Source organism: Euprymna scolopes, chromosome 17 (assembly GCF_053919585.1).
Source record: "Euprymna scolopes isolate OS-2025 chromosome 17, ASM5391958v1, whole genome shotgun sequence".
Lineage (NCBI taxonomy): Eukaryota > Metazoa > Mollusca > Cephalopoda > Sepiida > Sepiolidae > Euprymna > Euprymna scolopes.
Window position 1 is genome coordinate 108,640,186 of NC_136498.1, and position 21,094 is coordinate 108,661,279.

The window sequence follows — 21,094 nt, forward strand, 5'->3', positions numbered from 1 at the left end:
TTCAATTTGAAAACAAAAAAAACATTCATTTCCTGGGCCTGATAACATTAAAAATCATGTTTAATTTTTGATAACTTTAAATAATACAAATAGCTATTTTGACTCTCACCAAAAAATGCTCCCCCTCCTCCCCTAAATTTTAGAGGGTTCTGAGTAAAAGGCATCCAATGATAAGGGCCCATTTTGTGGTTGTGGAGAATGTTGAGTTGCCCTTTAATTATGATTGCTCCCAGGTTCACTTTGGCTCAGAGTGGTAATGCCTATTAGGACATAAGGTGTTACCAGATCAGGCCATGTGAAGATACTGGCTTATTGACCACAAATGCATCAAACATTATAGGCGACCGATGACTACCTGTGAATTTAATATTCCCTTGAAACTTCCTACTTTGGAGGGAGCCAGTTCAACTCGGCCAGGGTGAATGTCATAAAACAACAACTAAATTTTAGATATTAGTGCTCTGGAGCTAAGCTGATTTTTTTTTTTTTTTTATATTACATTTTCACTTCAAGCAAGGCACAGTGCCACTTTGATGTAGAGGGTTACTATCTGGGACAAAATTTGCAGGAATACTATGCAGGGAGTTGAGCAGCAGGATGTCTATCCAAATTACACTTCTGCGTGTCAGTACAGTCAGGGAAGCAGGGACCCGGAAGAGAATGTCAAAGTGTAGTAGTCCGAGGCAAGAAGCTATTAGAGTAGAAGTATTTCTGCCATCTGAGGATCTCTGTGTAGGGGTGGGATTTTGCTGCCTGTCAAGTTTATCGAGGGTATTTATGGCGAGGGGTACAAGGGCTTGTAGTTCGTTGGAGCAGCTACCAATAAAATACTTGTAAAACAGACAGAGGGATGCAACATTTCGTCGATGGGACAGAGGTTGAAGCCTAGCTAACAGTGCGGGACCTATTAGGTTGGTAACTCTTTTAAATTCCTGTCTAAGAGTGAAAGACTAGTAGCCGATGCACCAGCCCAAATGTGACAACGATATTCCATACATGGGTGAATGGTGGCCTTGTAGAGGTGCAGGATACTCTCAGACGTAAGTAACTTTCTAGCACGGTAGAGAGAGAGAGCATATCAACTTTGTAGGGTTTTGTTATGTATTTTTAAGCTTTAGCTGGACATACAAGCACATAGACAACTGCTCTCTATGTAATAGAAGATTATGTGTATTTTATGTTTTCTTTCTTACTTATCATGACCATGTTTGATCATAGATCCACGTACTCACCAAAATATGACATCGCCACGTTTTGCATAGGCAGGAATGGCACTGGCTATTGTAGCAAAGCCGTAGCAATAAAGAATAGCCGATTCCACTTCCATGAATTTCTGCAATTTTTCTTCCATGTAAAGATGAAGATCTGAAGATACAAATTTTTCAAAAGAACAAATATTAAAATGAATACTTTTATCGTAAAATTACAAATTAAAACCAGATTAGATGTAATATGATGGGATATTTTACGAGCGCTAAATACTTAACCCGTAGATGATTAACGGTAGTGAAACATGGGCCCTGACAACTCGCTGAAGTAAAATCTTGGCAGTAGCACAAAGGAAGATGGAGAGGATAATGTTAGGCATCGTTCTACTAGATAGAAAGACAAACATCTGGATCTGCCAACAAACAAGATTATTGACATCAATACTGCCATCAAAACATCCAAACACAGATGGGCAGGGCAAGTAGCCAGACAACATGCCAACAGATGGTCCATCAGGACAACGGAATCGACACCTCGTGAACATAAGAGGCCAAAGGGAAAACCAAGAACGAGATGGAGGGACGACCTGATAAAACACATGGGTCCCACATGACAACGAATAGCTCAGGACAGAGTTAGATGGCTAAAGTCCAGGGAGGGGTTCCTCATTGATAAAACCCTTGTTGATTGATTGATTGAAATACTTATTCATAGACTTGTGTCATATGTTGCTTAACGATATTAATTGATCAAGTGTTATTTTTTTAATTTATATTTACTAACAAGAATTTTTAGCCCATTAAAAATGGCCCATTAAAAATTGACTTAGTATGAATGCTTTATGCCAAATTAATGACTGAATATGGTTAAATTTGTGTTCATTTCTGCATTAGATATTAATTCTTATAAATCTCTGTGCATTGAACAGATACCATAATACTTAGTTTGCTGCACCTTATAAAGGTTCATATAAAATTTCAGCCAGATCGGCTCAGCAGTTTCTGAAAAAAAAAAAGTAGAATTGAAATACTAATTCTTATTACTCCTTAACTGTGCATGTAACGGATACCATAATACTTAGTTTGCTGTACCTTATCATAACAAAGGCCCGTACAAAATTTCAGTTAGATCAGCCAGGTAGTTTCCGCAAAAAAAGTGAAATGGACAGACAAACTAAAAGATATATTAGTCCTCGCGCAAAAGAGCATGACACAAAATGTTTTAAATAATAATAATAATAGAATAACAATAACAAAGACTTTCACTGGCGAGGACTACTATTGACCGTAACCAGTTATACAGTCCTTTTGAAATTTTCATCTCTATTTTTCTCGTTATGTACTGAATATTTGTTAATGAAACCTATGTGAAATATGTTCCTTATTAAATTTTAAAGATTTTCTATTCTGAAAGATGTTTTAAAAAATCTATCGTTGGAGATACCTGGCTTTTATATAGATAGAGAATTGCAACAGCAGTGAGATATCTACTGGATCGATAGAAGGATCCCACCATTTTTCCAGCATACATATTTGAACATTTCAACTCCGCCAGGGGAAAGAGGAAAGGAACAAACATGTGCAAAGCAAAGGTATTTCACTTACCCATAGTTCCATAAAACGCACGTGGTCCACATGAACCAACACCATAATGCCTTAGAGTTTTCTTGGCTTCCACCTGCAAATATGAGAAAAAAAATTATTTTTTCAACACTTTAAAAAATTTACAATAAGTTTTTTTATTACTTGTTAATGAATCACAATTTATTCACTCCAAAATAAAGGCTAATCAGATTATTAATGACAGTTGAATGATGAAGAATATTATGAGAAGATAGAAAATGAATAATATTTTTTGTCTTAGTAGGATGCTGTATAACAAGTGTTTATTGACAATAGGTTTGAAGATGACCATGTTGTAGCCCTCGAGGATGTAATCATGTGGCAATGTGTTCTACAGATGGAAAGCTCTTAGAAATTTACGTTAATGTTAGTCACACGGAGGAATAAAGAAAAGTTCTTTGGAGTGGTGATGGTGGTCGTATAAGGGCATGTTCTCACTGCGAATGTTTTGCAAGAAAAAAAAAATAGAGAATGAAACACAGTGGAGCACTTTTCATGGAAATAACAATTGAGTAGAAAAAGACTAGTAATGTTTCTTCTAATAGAAAAGGAGCTGTAGAAAAGAGATAGATCATCCATCTCACTAGATTTTAATGTCAATTTTGAATTTTGTGAAGGCTAGAAAAGTTTTTTTTTTTTTTTTACGCAGTAGTCATCACTTATCAAGGGCCGGAAGCCACTCGAGGATAAGGGTTATTGCGTGTACAGTAATCAATGGGATAGTATCATAGTAATCGTTAGTATTGGAGATTTGATAAAGTGTCTTACTAAAGGGGGCGGTTCATCAGGAATTTGTTTATGTTGAACTTGAAGACATCCAAGTTGTAGTCAGGTGGGAAACAGGCAAACGGAAGAGAGTTCTACAGGCGTGCACTTCTAAGAAAGAAACTTTGTTCATGGAATCTACGTTTTGGTTTTGACACAGATAAAGAATGGAGAAAATTTTTGACAGTGGTTTCAGCTAGACGGGTATTTATCGTGAAAGATTGGCGAGCACTTGCCATGGAAATAACAATAAAACAAAGACAGGCTCGCAATGTCTCTTCTGTGGGAGAGAGGCTGCAGGAAAGAGAAAAGGGCATCCCCCACGAAGCCTCTTTTGTACTCTATCAAGGCAGGATAGGCTGTTTTTAGCAGCTCCTGCCCAGATGTGGCAGCAGTACTCCATCCTTGGACGTACTAGGCTTTTATATAAATAGAGAATTGCATCAGCAGTGAGATATCTTCTGGAGGGGTAGAAGGAGCCTACCATTTTACCAGCGACCTTGGCAACTGACTTGATGTACGTGTTCCATTTCAGGTCAGGAGTAAAGGACAAGCCCAGAAGCTTATCAAAACATGGAGCTTCCCCTAGACGAGAGCCATCCATTTCAATTGATGCCAGATGGGGATCAGAGCGTTGATGATGTAAAGATAGGAGCTTGGTTTTAGATGCATTAAAAGTAACCAGCCACCTCTTCCCCCACTGTACCGTACGCTCAAGATCAGAGAAGAGAGAATCAGAGAGAACTTTGTTCCGTCAACCATGAGTGGATAGAGAGTACCTATTTACTATGCCTCCCCACGGGACAGAGTTAGACACCAGGGTCGTTTTTTAACGTGGAGAAAAGGTACAAAATAAAAATTGTCTCAGCCGTGAAGGATTTCTCCTCCACTGAAAGAGAACAAGAAATGGAAGTGCCGCATCTGAGGAACAGATACTACACTTTGATCTTGACCAAAAGGCTAAGTAATTCGCAATTGTATTTTTCATACTTCAGGAGAATATCACTTTTTACAATTGATTTTTCCAAGTACTCTAACCACTGCGCCACAAGTCCTCATCCCAAAAATTCAGAAATGTAATATTTTTGCACATTTCAAAAGATAATTCAATGAAGAATAGTTTCACAATAAAACTGACTAAACATTTTGAAAATCCGTAAATACTTTTGATTTTTTTTTTTTTTAATTATTTCAGTATTTTTTTTAATAGGATTTTAACAATTAAATTTAATTATTACAGTGTCATTTAGGCATTAAATAATTAACTGAACCAAATTGGGTGCATATTTAGTTTAATCAAGACATTAAAAAAATGAAAATATTGAAAAAAAATTATATTGTACATACTCGTTATGATACAAAACAAAAAAAAAATCAATTCATACAAAACAAAAAAAAATCAATTTGATCAAGTTTTCTTTTTATCACAGAGGAAAATCAAATTTTCATGAGATCGATCGTGTCGCATCCATCTTGCATAGTTTGCAGATGAGGAAGGGGGTGCCTTTAAACAAAAAAAAAATGATTAACAAAGGAAAAAATGAAAAAGGGATTAAAAAAGGGCAGAGAAACTCTGTAAAATACGTGAAAAAAAACAAAAAAAAAAACTAAAATATTTATCTAGGTATTTTTTCTGCCCATGTTTCAAAAATAATCTCGCCAAATTTTGACAAACTTTAAGCGGTGATTGGAGTTATCTCCTCTGGCGCGTCCCTACTCATTTGCGAAATACACAAGATGAACGTGACAAGATAAATCACATTTGATTTTCCTCTGTAAAAAAAAAAAAAAAAAAAAAAAAACGCTTGATCAAATTAAGTGATTATTTTTTTTGTATAAAAACAAGTGGTGGGACGATTAATCGGAATCGTTAATCGTAAGAATCGTGTATTTTGGGAGGAATCGGAATCGCATCGTTAAAAAATACCTTAATTTTCCGATTCCTTCATTACGATTCTTTTAGTCTGATGTTGAAAAAAATAAAAAAATTCCTGATATTTCTAACTGCAAGAGAGAAATGTAGCATGTTATAAAAAGAAACCAAAGAAATTCATTATTAACAGGGCAATGCTTAGTGCCCCCTCCCTTACAAGGTTCATTCATTCAGATCTATTGTAATCAAAACTACAAAAGAGTTAACTTGAAAAGAAGTATGCAGGGCTCTACATTGCGAGTAAAAATTAAAAAAAAAACGCTTATCTTTTTGGCGACTTTTTTTTACTGACAAATCTTCTAATAGTGAATGAAAATGCTTTTTCAACTTATATTTTCTTAAAACGAGCAAAGTCAAATTATTTAAACAGTAAAAGGTTTAATAGAACAATATACTTTTTTTTCTTTTTTTAAAAGAAGGCTTTTGAAAGAAATATCTCTAAAATGAAATTGATCACGTATTATTTCGCAAAATTTGGACAGTAGTCGGCTTCTTTTGAAGTTTCAAAAAAACCGACCCTATACCTATCTCTTCCAAACCTAAAGTTATTAAATAACCCCTTCGTTAATTTAAGGGTAATTAATTCAATTCAGTCAAGTTGTTTTTTTTTTAAATTTCATTGAAATAAAATCCATTTTTTAAATTTTTTTCTCCAAAAAGATAAAACCCTGAATTTGATTATATTAAAAGCAGAATAATATCTTTTTTCTAGAATTTTAAATTGAAAATTTAAAAAAAGTGTTTGACGCAGTTTTTTGCCGAACGAAAAAGAAATTAATATATATTTTTTAGAAGGTGTTGTAATCAATTAATTTTTATGTCTAAATAATATTTACGATTAATTAAATAATTTCATTTTAAAAAGTATTTATAAATAGAGTTTTACTTAAGACTTATAGTTTAGCAATATTGAACCGCATCAACCATGTGTGAATTGAACACAGTCAACCAAAAAAAAAAAAATTCAAAAAAAATGCATATTTGCATTTCATTATGTAAACATTGGTTTCAAAAATTAAATTCTATAAGTTTGTTTTTTTTGTTAACTACTGGTTGGTACAATTTACCGCTCCATCCCTTTATATTTTTTTCTTTTTGTCTTTTTTAGCGGATTATTTTCAATTAATTATCCAAATAAGTGACTAGCTTTAAAACAAAATTTAATGGTAATTTATTTGTTTACAGATAAACTGAATTTTCTAATATGGCCTCAAAGTCCAAAAAAAGTCTTGCATGGAAACTTTTTGAAGTTGATGAAGATCATGAGTTGAAAGCCATTTGCAAAGTCTGTCAAATTAAAATATCGCGAGGAACAAAACCATCTAACATGACCACAACCAACATGTTAAAACATTTAACTATGAAGCATCCAAATGAATTGGAGGAGCAAAATAAAAAAGAAAAGGAACAAAAAATTACCAACTAGTCACTCAGAGCAGTTTTAATAGTGAGTGTCTTTTTTTTTTTCCTAAGTCACCAATTTTTTTAACCTTCCTTAACTTCAAAGAGTAAATACAATATATACAACTAAAAAAATAATTTTTAAAAATGCTGATTCTATTCATGAAAAATTCTTTTAACTAGAAATTAAAACTTAGGTAAAGATAGCTGACTGACAGCAACAGGAGCACTGGTTAACTACTGAACCACATGGAAAGGTGTGGGGGAGGAAAAAAGGAAATTAAAGGATGATAATAAATTATGATAACCGTTTTTGAAAGGCACTAAACTCCTAAAATTTACTTCTTTAAAATTTTAGGCGGCATTCCCCGGCGATTTTAAAGCACTCTCTCTCCAAAAAAAAAAAAAGATTTAATTTTTAAGTTTGGGAAAGATATATTTATTATAACCGAATTCCTGTATGAAGACTGGATCTACTTTATTGGACGTTAATTTGTGAGATAAGTAATTTTTCAATGTTTAATGTTTTTAAAGTTTCAATTATCAATTAAATTTTTTTAATTGCGTTTTTTTTTTCAATTTATTTATAAAAAAAAAAACAGGGTTTAAAATGTATTTTTCAAGGTAACAAGCTTCGAAATAAGTCTAATTAAAAAAAATCACTTAATTTTTAATTTCGACAACCATGAGAATTTAATTATTAAAAAAATATTGAAATGTGACATTTTTTTTATTTAACATTTCTATTAGTTCAATTAATTTTCTTTCAATAATTCATTTCACTCAACAAACTTCACCATTTTTTGTTTTGTTTTATCTTTTTCTGTAATTTTGGTAACTATTTTTGCTCAATTTTATCTAGTATTTCATTTGTTTTTTATAGTGGTATCATTTTTATATGTGTTCCTTTGATATACCCTATTTCAAAATTAGTTTGGCTAAACTTATTCTTCACGTTAGAAACAATGTGTAAAAGTAATGAAAAAGTAAGAAAAAACAATAGGTGTTAACTACTCTTTGTGAATTATGGAGGTCTGAAGAACTGCCGTCACAAATACAACTATCAATAGCCAAACAAAAAATCGTTTTTGAAATTCCTTTAATTGTAACTTTTCACTATACCTACCTTTTGGTATAAAACACAAAAACTTTCGATTAATGGTATTTCTCAAATATGGTCGTTAACTTTGGAAAGGTTATTTTGTATCTACGGCGCCATGTCACGTGGTATATTGTTTTTTTCATTACGCACGTTCATTTATAAATTATTAAATTAAATATTTATCTTTTTTTATATTTAATTAGTATATATTTTCTTTCTCTTCCGCTATATTTTTTTTATTTAATTCATTAAATCTGTAAATTATGAGGACCAAAATAATGAATCGTGTGTATTTATTCTCTAATTTCCTTGTTTTTGTTGTTATATAAATTCTATTTTATTTGTTTTTGCTCTGAAGGATAAATTCTATTTTCTTTGTTTTTTTTTCTGTATTCCAATTAAGTAAAATAAATTTTCTCTAAAATAAATTTTGCTAATTTTTCCGTTTAGTTTACTATATAATAATTTTATTTAAACCAAAACACGACGGTGTAGACATAAAATATCTCTTCCAAAGTTAGGGAACATATTTGGGAACTACCGACCATAAGTATAAAACTACCTGGTATATTTCAAAACAATAATTCCCTAGGAATCGGAATCGGACTTGGTATCGGAATCGTTAATCAATATTTTCCTGGAATCGGAATCGTATAAAAATTAGGAATCGTCCCAACACTAATAAAAACTTCATTCCATAATGAGTACGTACAATATAACTTTTTTTTAATATTTTGATTTTTTAATGTCTTGATTAAACTAAACAAGGTGTATTTTTACATATCTGTATCAGAATCATCCCATCCCTAGTTTGGATATCATCACAACCTTTTGTCTATTAAGGGGAAGTAACTCTGACCTTTCTGCTTATGAAATTGAGGGGGGGTGACAGTTAAAAAATCCTAGATTATATTAATATGAATATACGGATCATATTCTACGGCACTGCCCAGGCATTTTTGACAAGCTCACAAGTGTGTTTTTACATTTGAGAAAATACATGTGTTTTTACAGTAATCGAGAAAAATAACTTTATAGTTAAATATTTAGAGATTTATAAAGAATTGGAATCGGTAATTGTATCAGAATCAAGAAAAATATTGGAATTGTCTCATGACTAATACAGATATGCTTAAAGTTGCATAATTTAATATACTTTTTTAACCATTCAAGGGAGAAAACTCAGTATAACTGCCTTTTAATCTGTTTTGGTAAGGAAAAATGCCTCTATTCTAACATTTTTCTTAGCCGGAATAAATATTTTCAAAACAAAAACTGAAATCAAATCAAGTATATTTTGCACCAATAGTATAGTGGAAAGCAAAAAATAGACTAGTAAGAATCAAATATAGATACATCAAACTTTGAAAATCCAACAAGATAACTTAAGCGATTGAAGCAAAAGGAAAACAAGAAAAAAACAAAAAAAACATTCACGATTCAATAAATCGATCGATTCAAATTGGCTACGGATTTTAGCCGCATAGGTATCATTTTAAAGCTCAAACCTTTGCCCGACAAATATAAAAAAATTGGCCGAAAACATTAATTCCTTCACCCTAAACTGGATCGGAGGGGTGCCAAAAAAAATCATTCCTTCATTTTCTCTCCTCCTGTTACTATGACAATGACGTCATGCTTGACCTAGAAAACGTTGACATTAGTTTAAACCATCTGCAAGTATTTTTAAAGGGTTAATTTTATCCGTTCTCAATTGTGTGTCTCTTTGGCGTAGAGATAACGTGTCAGGCATTTTTTTTTTCTGCCTTAGCCTCGATGCTTCGGGTTCGAGCCTGTCTTTTTACCTAAACTTTTTTTCCTCTTTTACACCTTTTTTTTTTTCGTTTGTTTGTGGTTTTGCTTTGGTTTTTCCAATTTTTTTTAACATTGTGTTTTTTTTAATAATATTAAAACAGCCTCCTCCCCCACATACACACCTCCAAACACCCGGGCAACACCAGGTACCCAGCTAGTAATATATAAATCTCACCTGTCTGTTTAAATGTATATATGTATGTATGTCTGCCTAAAACTTTCGACAGAGGCGACGGATTGTCACGAGATCGGTATGGTTTTGAAGCTTGACTCTTCGGATAACAAATATCGAAAAATTGACAAAAAACATTAATTCCTTCACCCTCAACTGGGCACTTTTTTACAAGGAGGCGTCACTTTTTTTTGCCAATATTTTCAAAAGTCATCCTCTCTTTTCGATTTACTAGCCTTAATTTAAACCTTCGCCACTTCCGGTTTGGTGATGGATGCAACAGCAAAGACGTCACGTTTTTTTGCATGTTCTTTTCTTCCTTCGTGGAACGGGTTTGAGCCTGCCTGCCTGCCTGCTACCACTTTTCTTTTTTTTCTTATTGCTCAACACACACCACCAAACACCCGGGCAACGCCAGGCACCCAGGCTAGTTAAAAATATAAGAAACCAAAATGAATTCATGCGCACAACTATTATTTGCAAAAAAATCGATGTTGCAGCTATACACAAAAGTTTTCATCATTTTAATTGCACAAAACAATTCCTGGCATTTCTGAAAAATTTCAAAAAGAGGGACGCCAGACATGAATTAACTTTAAATTCTCACCTCAATACTCTCTTCTCCCAACATTCCCAGGAAGTTGAAAGTTGCCATGTTGAGACAGACTTTGCCATTAACATCAATATATTTGCCGGCTTTTCTGAAAGACAAAAGATTAGAGTTAAGGTTATCTAGAATTTATAGCTTGTTTGTGTATTACAACATAAAAGCATGAAATAGAAACTCCGTTTAACACAAGACAAACTATGAGCATTTAAAAAAAAAATTTTTTTTTTACATAGGGTTCACCACTTATCAAGGCCCAAAGGCCACTCAGGGATAAGGGTTATTGCGTGTACAGTAATCAATGAGATAGTATTGTAGTAATCATTAGTATTGGGTGTTTAGTTAGAGTATCTTACTTAAGAGGGCGATTTGTCAGGAGTTTGTTTATGTTGGACTTGAAAACGTCAAAGTTGTAGTTGGGTGGGAAACAGGCAAGCGGAAGGTTTGAATAACTTTATCATCAACAAAACATTAGATTGAATGTGTGTGTTCAAAAAAAGTTCATTTTCATGTGTTGTCACCTTACAAAATAATACAAAGATGTGAAACCATTATCAATAATTTCCTCCAGTCTTTATCTGTGCCTAAACCTAAACTCCTTTCTTAGAACTGCGTGCCTGTGGAACTGTTCCGTACTCCTGCTTTCCAACTGACTACAGTATGGTTGTCTTCAAGTCCAACGTAAACAAATTCATGATGAGCCATCCCTTAAGTAATCCAATTTACCAAATTTCCACTACTAACGATGACTACAATCCCCTTGACCATTGTACACTCATTAACCCTTATCCTTGAGTTGCCTCTGGGCCTTGATAAGTGGTGACTCCTTTGTAAAAAAAATTATTTTTACGAATAAAGACGAGATTTCATTTAGAATGAGCACCAGCATTTACCACTAGCTTCTCAAGTCGCTTGGGAGCCACATCAACTGATTTCATTATGAATTTTTCATGTAAATAGCTCCAGACAAGATGTGAAGCCACTTGATGTAAGGACCCAACAAGAATGAATGCTTATCGCAAAGACAGGAGATGCGTATTAACCTTAGACGTGAAAAAAAGAAAACAAGGCTATAGGTAGGAGGAAAACAGTCAGCAAGAAAAGACTCCACAATCTTGCAAGTCTTGGAAATAAGCTAGTAGAATAAGAAACTGTATTTTAATGAGACTAGCAGGGAGACCCGACGATGTTGAGGATTGAATGAGGATCAATAAATGTTCCACCCTCCAATACATTTATTGTCATCAAAATTAGTGACATCACCCATTTTTTAATCGAATCCATTGATTGCCTGGTTTGGTTAGGCACCACTCCAGCGGTGTACTGAAAGGAGGCTTTATATGCCTCCTTGCAGTGACTTAGTCCACAATACATCGTAGTCTACATTGCACTGTAGAGAACCTACTGTTGATTTTATGAAATTATTTGTAAACAATGGCTTTATTTTAAGTTTAAAATGCAAAAGTCAAGTATCATGGTTCAATTGCGATCTAAACAGAAGCATTCATATTAAGTGCGTCTCTGTCTTATATAAAAGAATCAAATTTTGATTTTATGAAATTATTTTCCCATAATCACTTGAATTAAAGTTAAACGCACAAAAGTCAAGTATCATGATTAAATTGTGCTCTAAAAAAGAAACATTCATTTCGAACGCGTCCCTTTCTTATAAAAGAATCTACAGCTGAGATTTTATAAGCTGCACCATTCTGCTTGTGCGGTGATAAAACTCCTAAAATGCACTTGTGATGTTAGGTTGTATAAAAGTTAACTTTGATCGAAATCAGATGTACTCCTTCAATCAGATTGTTTTTATACAAAACCTAGGTTAGAACACTCCCAGACACATCAAGTACCTTTGTGTGAAATTTTGAACAAATTTGGCTCAGCTGTTTCGAGTCCATATGGAATGAACTCACACAGAGACTAAGTTCCTTTTATATAATAGTAGAGACATAAAAACAGAAACATTTTATATTAATTTATTTTTGAAGAATAAAACATGTATAAATACATTTGAAGCCAAAACTGCAACGCAAATTTTTTTTATAAAATAAAGAAATATATTTCGGAGTAAGACTCCTTTGTCAATCTTTTTTTTTTCCTCTTCTTCCTCGAATGTATTTATACATGTTTTATTCTTCAATTTCACTCAGCGCTTCTAACGGATATAAACCAAAAAAAAAACTACCCTAATTTATTTTTATTTCGGACTATTATCCTCATCTTAATAAAGATGCTGTTGTTTTCATTGTTATGCATGTAATCGATGTTAATCGCCAGAAAATAAAGTAAGAAAAACTGAAAAGGTGAAATCTAAAGGCTAGGGTTAGCATTGTTCAGGTCCGCCAAACCATGTTAGGATGTACTTGAACAATTGGAACCCCCACCCCCACCCCATTACCAAAGTTGACCTTGTCTTTTTTTCAACTATTTGTGCGGATTATAATTGATTGGACTCTCAGCTATTATGAAAGGCTGTACATCTAAGAGATTTGGAAAGGGAGTTTGCAGATTATTATCGATTGGACTCTTTTCTTTTAGTTTTTTACATGGAAGTCACCACTTATCAAGGCCCGGAAGACACTCGGGGATAAGGGTTAATGCGTGTACAGTAATCAATGGGATAGTATCGTAGTAATCGTTACTATTGGAAATTTGATAAAGTGTCTTACTTAAGGGGGTGGTTCATCAGGAACTCTTGGCTATCATGAAAAGCTGTACATCTACAAGATTTGGAAAGGGAGTTTCTGTTTCACATGCAACGTAATAGTAAATATAAAAAAAGCTTTAGACATTTGGGAGGGGAATTTTTTTTTTTTTTGCGTCAATGTTCTTTCATAATATGATAGCTTAGTGTCTAAGCGATAATAATTTGCAGAATTAGTTGGAAAAAGCCAAAAAGGTGAAAATATGTAAAGCGGGTGCCAATTGTTAGGGTGCACCCATGTTTGTATTACAGAATGCGTTGTATCAAAAAAAAAAAAAGAAAAAAAGAAAAAGAAAGAAAAAAGAAAAAGAAAGAAAAAAGAAAAAGAAAGAAAAAAGAAAAAGAAAGAAAAAAGAAAAGGAAAAAAAGAAAAGGAAAAGAAGAAAAGGAAAAAAAGAAAAGGAAAAGAAGAAAAGGAAAAAAAGAAAAGGAAAAAAAGAAAAGGAAAAGAAGAAAAGGAAAAAAAGAAAAGGAAAAGAAAAAAAGAAAAGGAAAAGAAAAAAAGAAAACACGAACAGATGGGGTGTCTGTAGTGTGAAGTGTTTTCAATTAGATAAAAACATTAAAAACATGAGCGAAGGGTATGAATTGAGGGAAATTGTTTTATTGTGGTTTTCGACGACAACGAAGCAGAGTGTTGTAGTGGATAGTGTGTTTTAAAGGTTTGAAAAGAAAACAATGTTAAAATTTACGAAAGACAGTATGTAAACTGGAGTTAAAAAAAAAATAAAGGGAATGGAATACCAGTCTGTATTACAAAATGTGTCCAATAGTGAAAAACTTGACTGCAAGTGTAAAGAAGCTTGTCAAGACATGGAGATTCTTTAAGACGAGAGCCATTCATTTCAATTGGGGCATGATGGGTGTTAGAGCGATTCTGATGAAAGGAGGGAAGCTTGGTTTCATTTAAACAACTTACCCAAGGATAATAGAATTCTGCAATTTCTCCAGCATCGGGTGATCCTCTTTGACGTGAGGAACCAGCGGTTCAGGTTTCCAATCAGCAATCAATTCATTTTTTTCCTTTAGCAAAACAAAAATAGAAATAAAATAAGAGCATTTATTCCTGGTAATAAGTTAATTAAAAAGGTTGTTCAGTGATTCTTCATCATTAGAGCAAAATTCGAAAATCAAAATATTGAATTTTAAGTAAAACCAATGGTATCTACTTAATCGTCATGTCGCAATAATGAACATATCCAAAAATTATGAAAAACGATAAGGTAGAAAATCATTAATGAAAATATTTTTGAAGACAATTAACAACAAATAAAGCATGCATTGTCTCCCATAAGTGCACAGTGAACGAGGCATAAAAAAAATGACTAAGTTCAGCATTTCACCCCCACCCCCACCTCATTAAGCCCCAAAAGTCCCCAGGGGACGTCAAATCTTGGTGAAAATGAACAAACAGTGGAGTTTTAGTCCTTAACATAAGTAAATTTGAGTTCTGCACCATGCAAAAAAAGAAATGAATAAGTCCCCGATTTAACCCCAAAAGTTCCCAAGGCCTTAACATATTTAAATTTAAGTTCAGCGCCATGCAAAACAGCTAAATAAACATACACAGAAAATTCTGGACAAATATGGTAAAATAGTCCCAAAAACGGAGTGTTTTTATTAGCCCTAAAAGAGCCCCTGGGGCACACCCAAGAGTTATCGCGAAGTATAGACAAACAAAATTATATAGAAATCAGTTAGTTAAAACTTTTCAGAAAGTTTTATAAAAATCCAAGGCATCAATTTTTTTTTAATAAGCACAAAAGTGTCAATTTTAGCCATTTTAAACCGAAAGGCACCCCTAGGGGGATCACCAGAGTTTTCCCAGAAAATCCACTCTGTTACTTTTTTTTTTACTCATATCATGTTTAATGTTTGTGCAAAATTTCAAAAAATTCCAAAGCGTAGTTATTGAGAAAAGTGCAGATAGACAAACGGACAAGGGTGAATTTACAGGTTCACCCTCCGTTTGTTGGGGGACCAAAATAACAATTGTTCCCTTAGAAGTACTGAAAAATCCAAGCCATAATCAATATAAATGGGGAGGGGGGTCAAATACTGAACTTAGTCATTTTTTTTTATGCCTCATTGACTGTGCACTCACGGGGGACCATGCGTGCTTCACTTGTTTATTTCTTATTCACCCCAAACAAGGCACAGTGCCACTTAGACGTAAGGAGGGATTATTTGGGTACTATATCTACAGGAACACTATGTAGGGAGTTGAGCAGCAAGATGTCTGTTTACATTACACTTAAACTTCTGCATGTCAGTACAGTCAGGGAAGCAGGGACCCGGAAGAAATCCCAAAGTCTAACAATTTCAGAGAAAGAAACTATTACAGTAGAAGACTTTCCAGCATCTAGCAATCTCTATAATGAAGGAGTGGAATTTTGCTGCTTGCCTGTATTTACGTCAAGGAGGCACAAATACTATGAGGTTGTCATAGCACATTCCATTAAAATCCTTGTAAAAAAGGCACAGGGATGCACAATCGCAGTGATAGGACAAGGATCGAAGTTTGGTTGATAGTGCGAGACCTATTAGGTTGGGAACTCTTTTTTTTTTTTTTGTTCACCTGTAACAAGACATCTCACCACTTGGACGTAAGGAGCCATACCTAGGAAAAATTAACAATGTTGGTTTACGTTACATTTAAATTTCTGCATATCAGTAGTCAGGGAAATAGGTAGCAGGAGACGAATTCCAAAGTCTAGCTTTTCGAGGGGAAAACAACTATTACAGATCTCAACAGTGAAGGGGTGTGATTTTACTGCTGAGCGGGTTTCTTGGGAATATGTACATCGAGGACGCACAAGTGCAACGAGTTCATCATAGAACATTCCATTAAAATACTTGTAAAACAAGCACAGAGATACAACATTGCGACGATGGGACAGAGGTTGAGGTTTAGTTGATAAAGTGGGACTTATTAGATTGAAAACTAATTTTTGGACCCTATCCAAGAGGAAGAGACTAGTGGTAGACGTAACTAGCCCAGATGTGACAACAATACTCCATACATGGCCGAATGGTCGCCTTGTAGAGGTACAGGATACTTTCAGGTGTGAGTAGTCTTCTAGCACGATAAAGGGAACCCACCTTCTTTGCAGCAGCCTTTGCAATGTCCTCAATGTATTTGTTCCAGTTCATATTACCCAGGGATGTTAGGCCGAGGTGTTTGAAGGAAAAATTCATGTCATGGATATCGGTGGTTGGAGAGGCGTCTTATCATTGTTAAAGTAGAGCAGTGTAATCTTGCTAGCATTAAATGTTACCATCCGTTTACGTCTAAGAGGGAGAAGCTAGTGTGGTAGATGCACCAGCCAAGATGTGACAAATCTCCCACATGATACGAATCTGGAAAGAGCCACTTTTGCTTACCTTTTCAGTTAGGATGGTCTTCTCGGGATTGTAGCTTTTGGAAAAAAGCAATTTAACAATGCACATAATGAGGATGGCTTCAAGAAACAAGTGGTAAGTTGGTGCCTGAAAGAAAAAAAAAAATTGACTCTTAAATTTTGAAGAATCCAATGGTGACATAAAACTGGAAGAAATCATAAATCACAGTTCCTGAAAATTGTTTAAAGCAACCGATCATTGCTGTGTCGCAACAATGTTAAGTTTTCAATCTAAACACTGGACCTTGACTTTAGGACTAATCATGAATAACATAATTCTTATTTTTTTGTTTTTTTCGTTAAATCATCATATTCAGTCTATCGTATTCTGTTTTACATGCATTGGATGACCTTAGCAAAAGTTATTTTTACTAGAACCCCTCCCCTGCTCTGCCTTATAATTTTTCATAGATCTAACTTTAAAGTCCAGATATGAGAAATCCTTCTTGGACACAAAAGATAATTAAAAACAGTTTACTAAGATGACCAGTTTCAACAGTAAAAAATCTTGACAGTAATGTGTGTGTGTGTGTGTGTGTGTATATATAGTCTTTGAAGTTTTTAACCTTTAAAACTATACAAAAAAACATTTTTTATCATTCGTTAGAAAACCATCTAGTCAGTAAGTCATTTAATCCCCTGCAATCACTGCATCAACTCGCTCTCGAATTTACTATAATACCAATATTTTATTTTTCAAGGGATCATCAGTTGTTTACCATGAAACACTGTTTCGGGATTTAAAAACAAAACAGTATGTTACATCATGGCTCCCCAGCAGTGTTGATCAAACACCACCACCCTTAATCTTAGGAAGAAGACATATATATATATATATATATATATATATATATATATATATATATATATATATAAGGCTATATCTCTGTCTTCATATTTTCAAAATTTCTCTTCCGAAACGAAAAGTCGCAGAGTGGCGCTAGGGGCCTCAAATGATTGGATTTTTTTAAACCGTTCTTTTATGGTTCTTCAGTCGGTTAAAATAGTTTTTAAGGGGTCAAAAATGGGCCAAAATTGAAAAAATCGTTATACATTTTGTACGTTCATCTTCGTATATTTTTAATTTTTAATCAGTTCAGATGTGTGTCACGTTGGTAACGTCACCAGCTTTGAATGCTACAGTTTTGCTTTCGGTTTAGATTCTAGCTGATAGCACCCAAATATTTTTTTTTTTACTTTTGAAATCACGACTCAATAATATATACGAAATCTGGACAATCAAAATATCGTATTTAAGCATATTTTGTGACCGGGCAAAGCAGGGCAACCTCCTACCGCTGCTCGATACAGAGAATTTTCTGCATTTCATCCTCGTTATGCTTCATTAGACTTATGCAGATATATGTATGTATATATATATATATATATATTTGAAGGTAGACACAGATGTTATGTATTCCTTTTCATGGTCACAGATGGGAATTATTGTTTTATGAAATAACAAAACTTTTGTGATAAAAGATTATCGTTTATTGATACAATAATAATGAGGTAAAAGAATACTATTTTTTGGTTTTTGTGAGATAAAATGAAAAAACAAAACGAAGAAATAAAAAGGAAAGAAATAGAAGAAAAGGGAGAGTAAAAATTAACAAAAATGAGTAAAGTGAGAAAAAAAAAAGGAAAAAAAAAAATATTTTCATTCTAGCCAGAAATTAGTTTCAATAATGATGAATACAAAAAAATTTTTTTTTTAGTTTGGGAGGGATAAAAAGAAATGGAAAAAGAAAACACAAATAGAAAAAAAAAAAGGAAAAAAAAAAAAAAGAAAAATAGAAAAAAAAAAAAGGGAGAAAAATGGAAAGAAAAAAATTGAAAAAAAAAAAAAGGAAAAAAAAAAGATATTTTCATTCTATCCAGAAATTAGTTTAAATAATGATGGATACAAAATTTTTTTTTTTTTTTGTTTGGGAGAGATAAAAAGAAAAGGAAAAAGAAAACAAAAAAATAGGAAAAAAAAAAAGGGAGAAAAATGGAGAGAAAAAATTTTTTAAAAAAAGGAAAAAATAAAATTTTACTTTCATTCTAGCTAGAAATTAGTTACAAAATTAGGAAACATGAAACAGTTTCAAACTTTTTTGATAAATTCTGCAAAGCCATCAAGTGACATTTTTTTTTAACCGTAACTTGCAACATGACATTCAAAAATGATTTTGCACTTTTTAAGATGTCAATTCAAAAGTAATTAACTAGAATTAAAGTTTACTCCTATATATCTTTTTTTTTTTTCTTGTGTATTGATATTCATATGAAAAACCCGTTTTTCTATTTATTTAAAAAGAAAATACAACTTTGTTATATATGGATCGTGAAATTGAATTCATCAGCAAAAGATCTAGCTAATTTTTATTTTAATTGTTGGTTGGTTGGTTTTGTTTTACGGCATATCAACCCTTTTCAGGTTATTTAATGCCAAATCCAAAGCTTTCGAAGAAAAATTTTTTAATAGAATATATTAGTTGTTTTCAAGTCGGTTTCTATTTAACCCATAGTTGGGACCCTAACAGGTACTACCACTCTGGGTCAGAGTGAACCTGGGAGCAATGGCAATTTAAGGGTGGCTCCACACTCCCCAAAGCCCGCAAGCTGGGGCCTCACCACTGGATATAGTTTAAGGTCATATCCAGGACCTAATTCATTTTAATTAATTCCCTATTAGTTTTTTCGGTTTTCTTATGGGATGATCATCTTTAGTTAACTATTACGTGTAATTATATTCATGCAGATATTCTACATGATTTATACTTGCATGAAAAAATTATAGTAAACACAAACCTCTTTGTATATATATTTGTTTAAAAAAATTTGTCTACCAAACTCCGGTCAGTTTTTGGTCTAGCGACATAAAACTTAATATATAGGGTATTCAATAACGCATGCAAAACTAGCTGGAGGAAATGGGTATAAAAGTGTAAAAAAATTTTTTAAAAATGGAATTTACCAGGTGAAGGTCGAATGACGGCATAAGAAATATGCATGTGCAATGTAATAGCTATTGGTTCATTTTTTTGATTTTTAGACATGCGTATGCATCATTATAGAAGCAATCGTCTATTATATATTACAAGGAATAATTTGCACAGTGGACTAATTCACAAAATAAAATTTTTCAAATAATAATGATAATGTCGTTCGTCTAATTCCATCAGTCTTTGTTTACAATATCATGTCAGTTGATATTTGCGCTTGACAATCTTAAAAAGTCTTTCCTCTCTTATAGATTAAAAAAAAAAAAGGAATTTTTACAGGGGAATATTTTACGTTACACCGGTCAAGGTTACACTGGTGTAACATAAAATATTCCCATGTGAACATTATTTTTTATTAATAAGAGAAGAAAGAGTATTTTTAAGATTGGATTTTTTTGATTTTCAATACTTATCGGATGAATTCCTGTACACATCTAAGAACACTGCCAGATATATAAATTACCTTTGTGTGAAATTTGAAAAGATAGGTTCAGCCATTTCAGAACCTATGAGGAAGGAACTCACACACACAAAAAGTAACTTTTATATAATAGCATATATATATGTATTCTGTATTTTCGTGGGCATTGAATATATTACATACCTCATGTGCTTCAACAAGTCATATCTTTTTTATTTGGGGGTCAATTTTTAAAAGAATTACATTGCTGGAAAGAGAATAGAATAAGCATTCCAATAATTATTTTTCTTTTATGGGTTCAATGTTTTTATGCTCCAAGTTAAAAATGGAAAAACGGTAAAAAATGAAAAATGGCTTAAATAACACTGGTTCTATATTTAAATTTAAAAAAATCCCCCCCCCCCCCCAAGACATCTCACACCACGATTCGAACCCAAAACATTTAGATAATGAACCAACGCGCTAATCAACTGAGCTAACGCGATGTAAATGAAATTTAGTCAGTTTTTCAACTATTTAAAGTAAATCAGGTCATGACGTCATCTGACGCATGCGTAGAACCGGTCGTCGTCACGAGAGGACCTTTTTTGTTGACCCCCCCCTGTCGAAAATTGTCGATTTTGGGGTGAAAAAAAATTAACATTTTTGGCCAATTTTTCGCGCGAAGGATGGAGCTTCAATATGATACAGAGTTTGTGAATTTTTGTTCTGTCTGTCAAAAGTTTTTAGCGGACACACAAACACACAAACATACATACATACACACATTTTCGCTTTTATATATACAGATAGACTAGCGTGGGGTACCCGGCGTTGCCCGGGTGTTTTATAGGTGTGCGTGTTGAGCGTGGAGGGGGGATCAAAACAAAAGAATAAGCAAAGCAAGAACTCTGTTTAAATATTATATATATATATATATATATATATATATATAAAAACAATGTTA

At 33.2% G+C, this 21,094-nt stretch overlaps 1 protein-coding gene across 1 annotated transcript in view; it reads right to left on the reverse strand.

The window, feature by feature from the left end:
- Positions 1-21,094, reverse strand: part of LOC145296868 (serine palmitoyltransferase 1-like) — a 70,001-nt gene that overhangs the window by 36,365 nt on the left and 12,542 nt on the right. The window contains exons 2-6 of the mRNA XM_080143002.1: positions 16,721-16,825; positions 14,256-14,359; positions 10,627-10,720; positions 2,814-2,886; positions 1,233-1,365 (exon numbers count right to left, since the gene is read on the reverse strand). Of these exons, the coding sequence (XP_079999128.1) occupies positions 1,233-1,365; positions 2,814-2,886; positions 10,627-10,720; positions 14,256-14,359; positions 16,721-16,825 (509 nt within the window). The remainder of the gene's footprint in view (positions 1-1,232; positions 1,366-2,813; positions 2,887-10,626; positions 10,721-14,255; positions 14,360-16,720; positions 16,826-21,094) is intronic.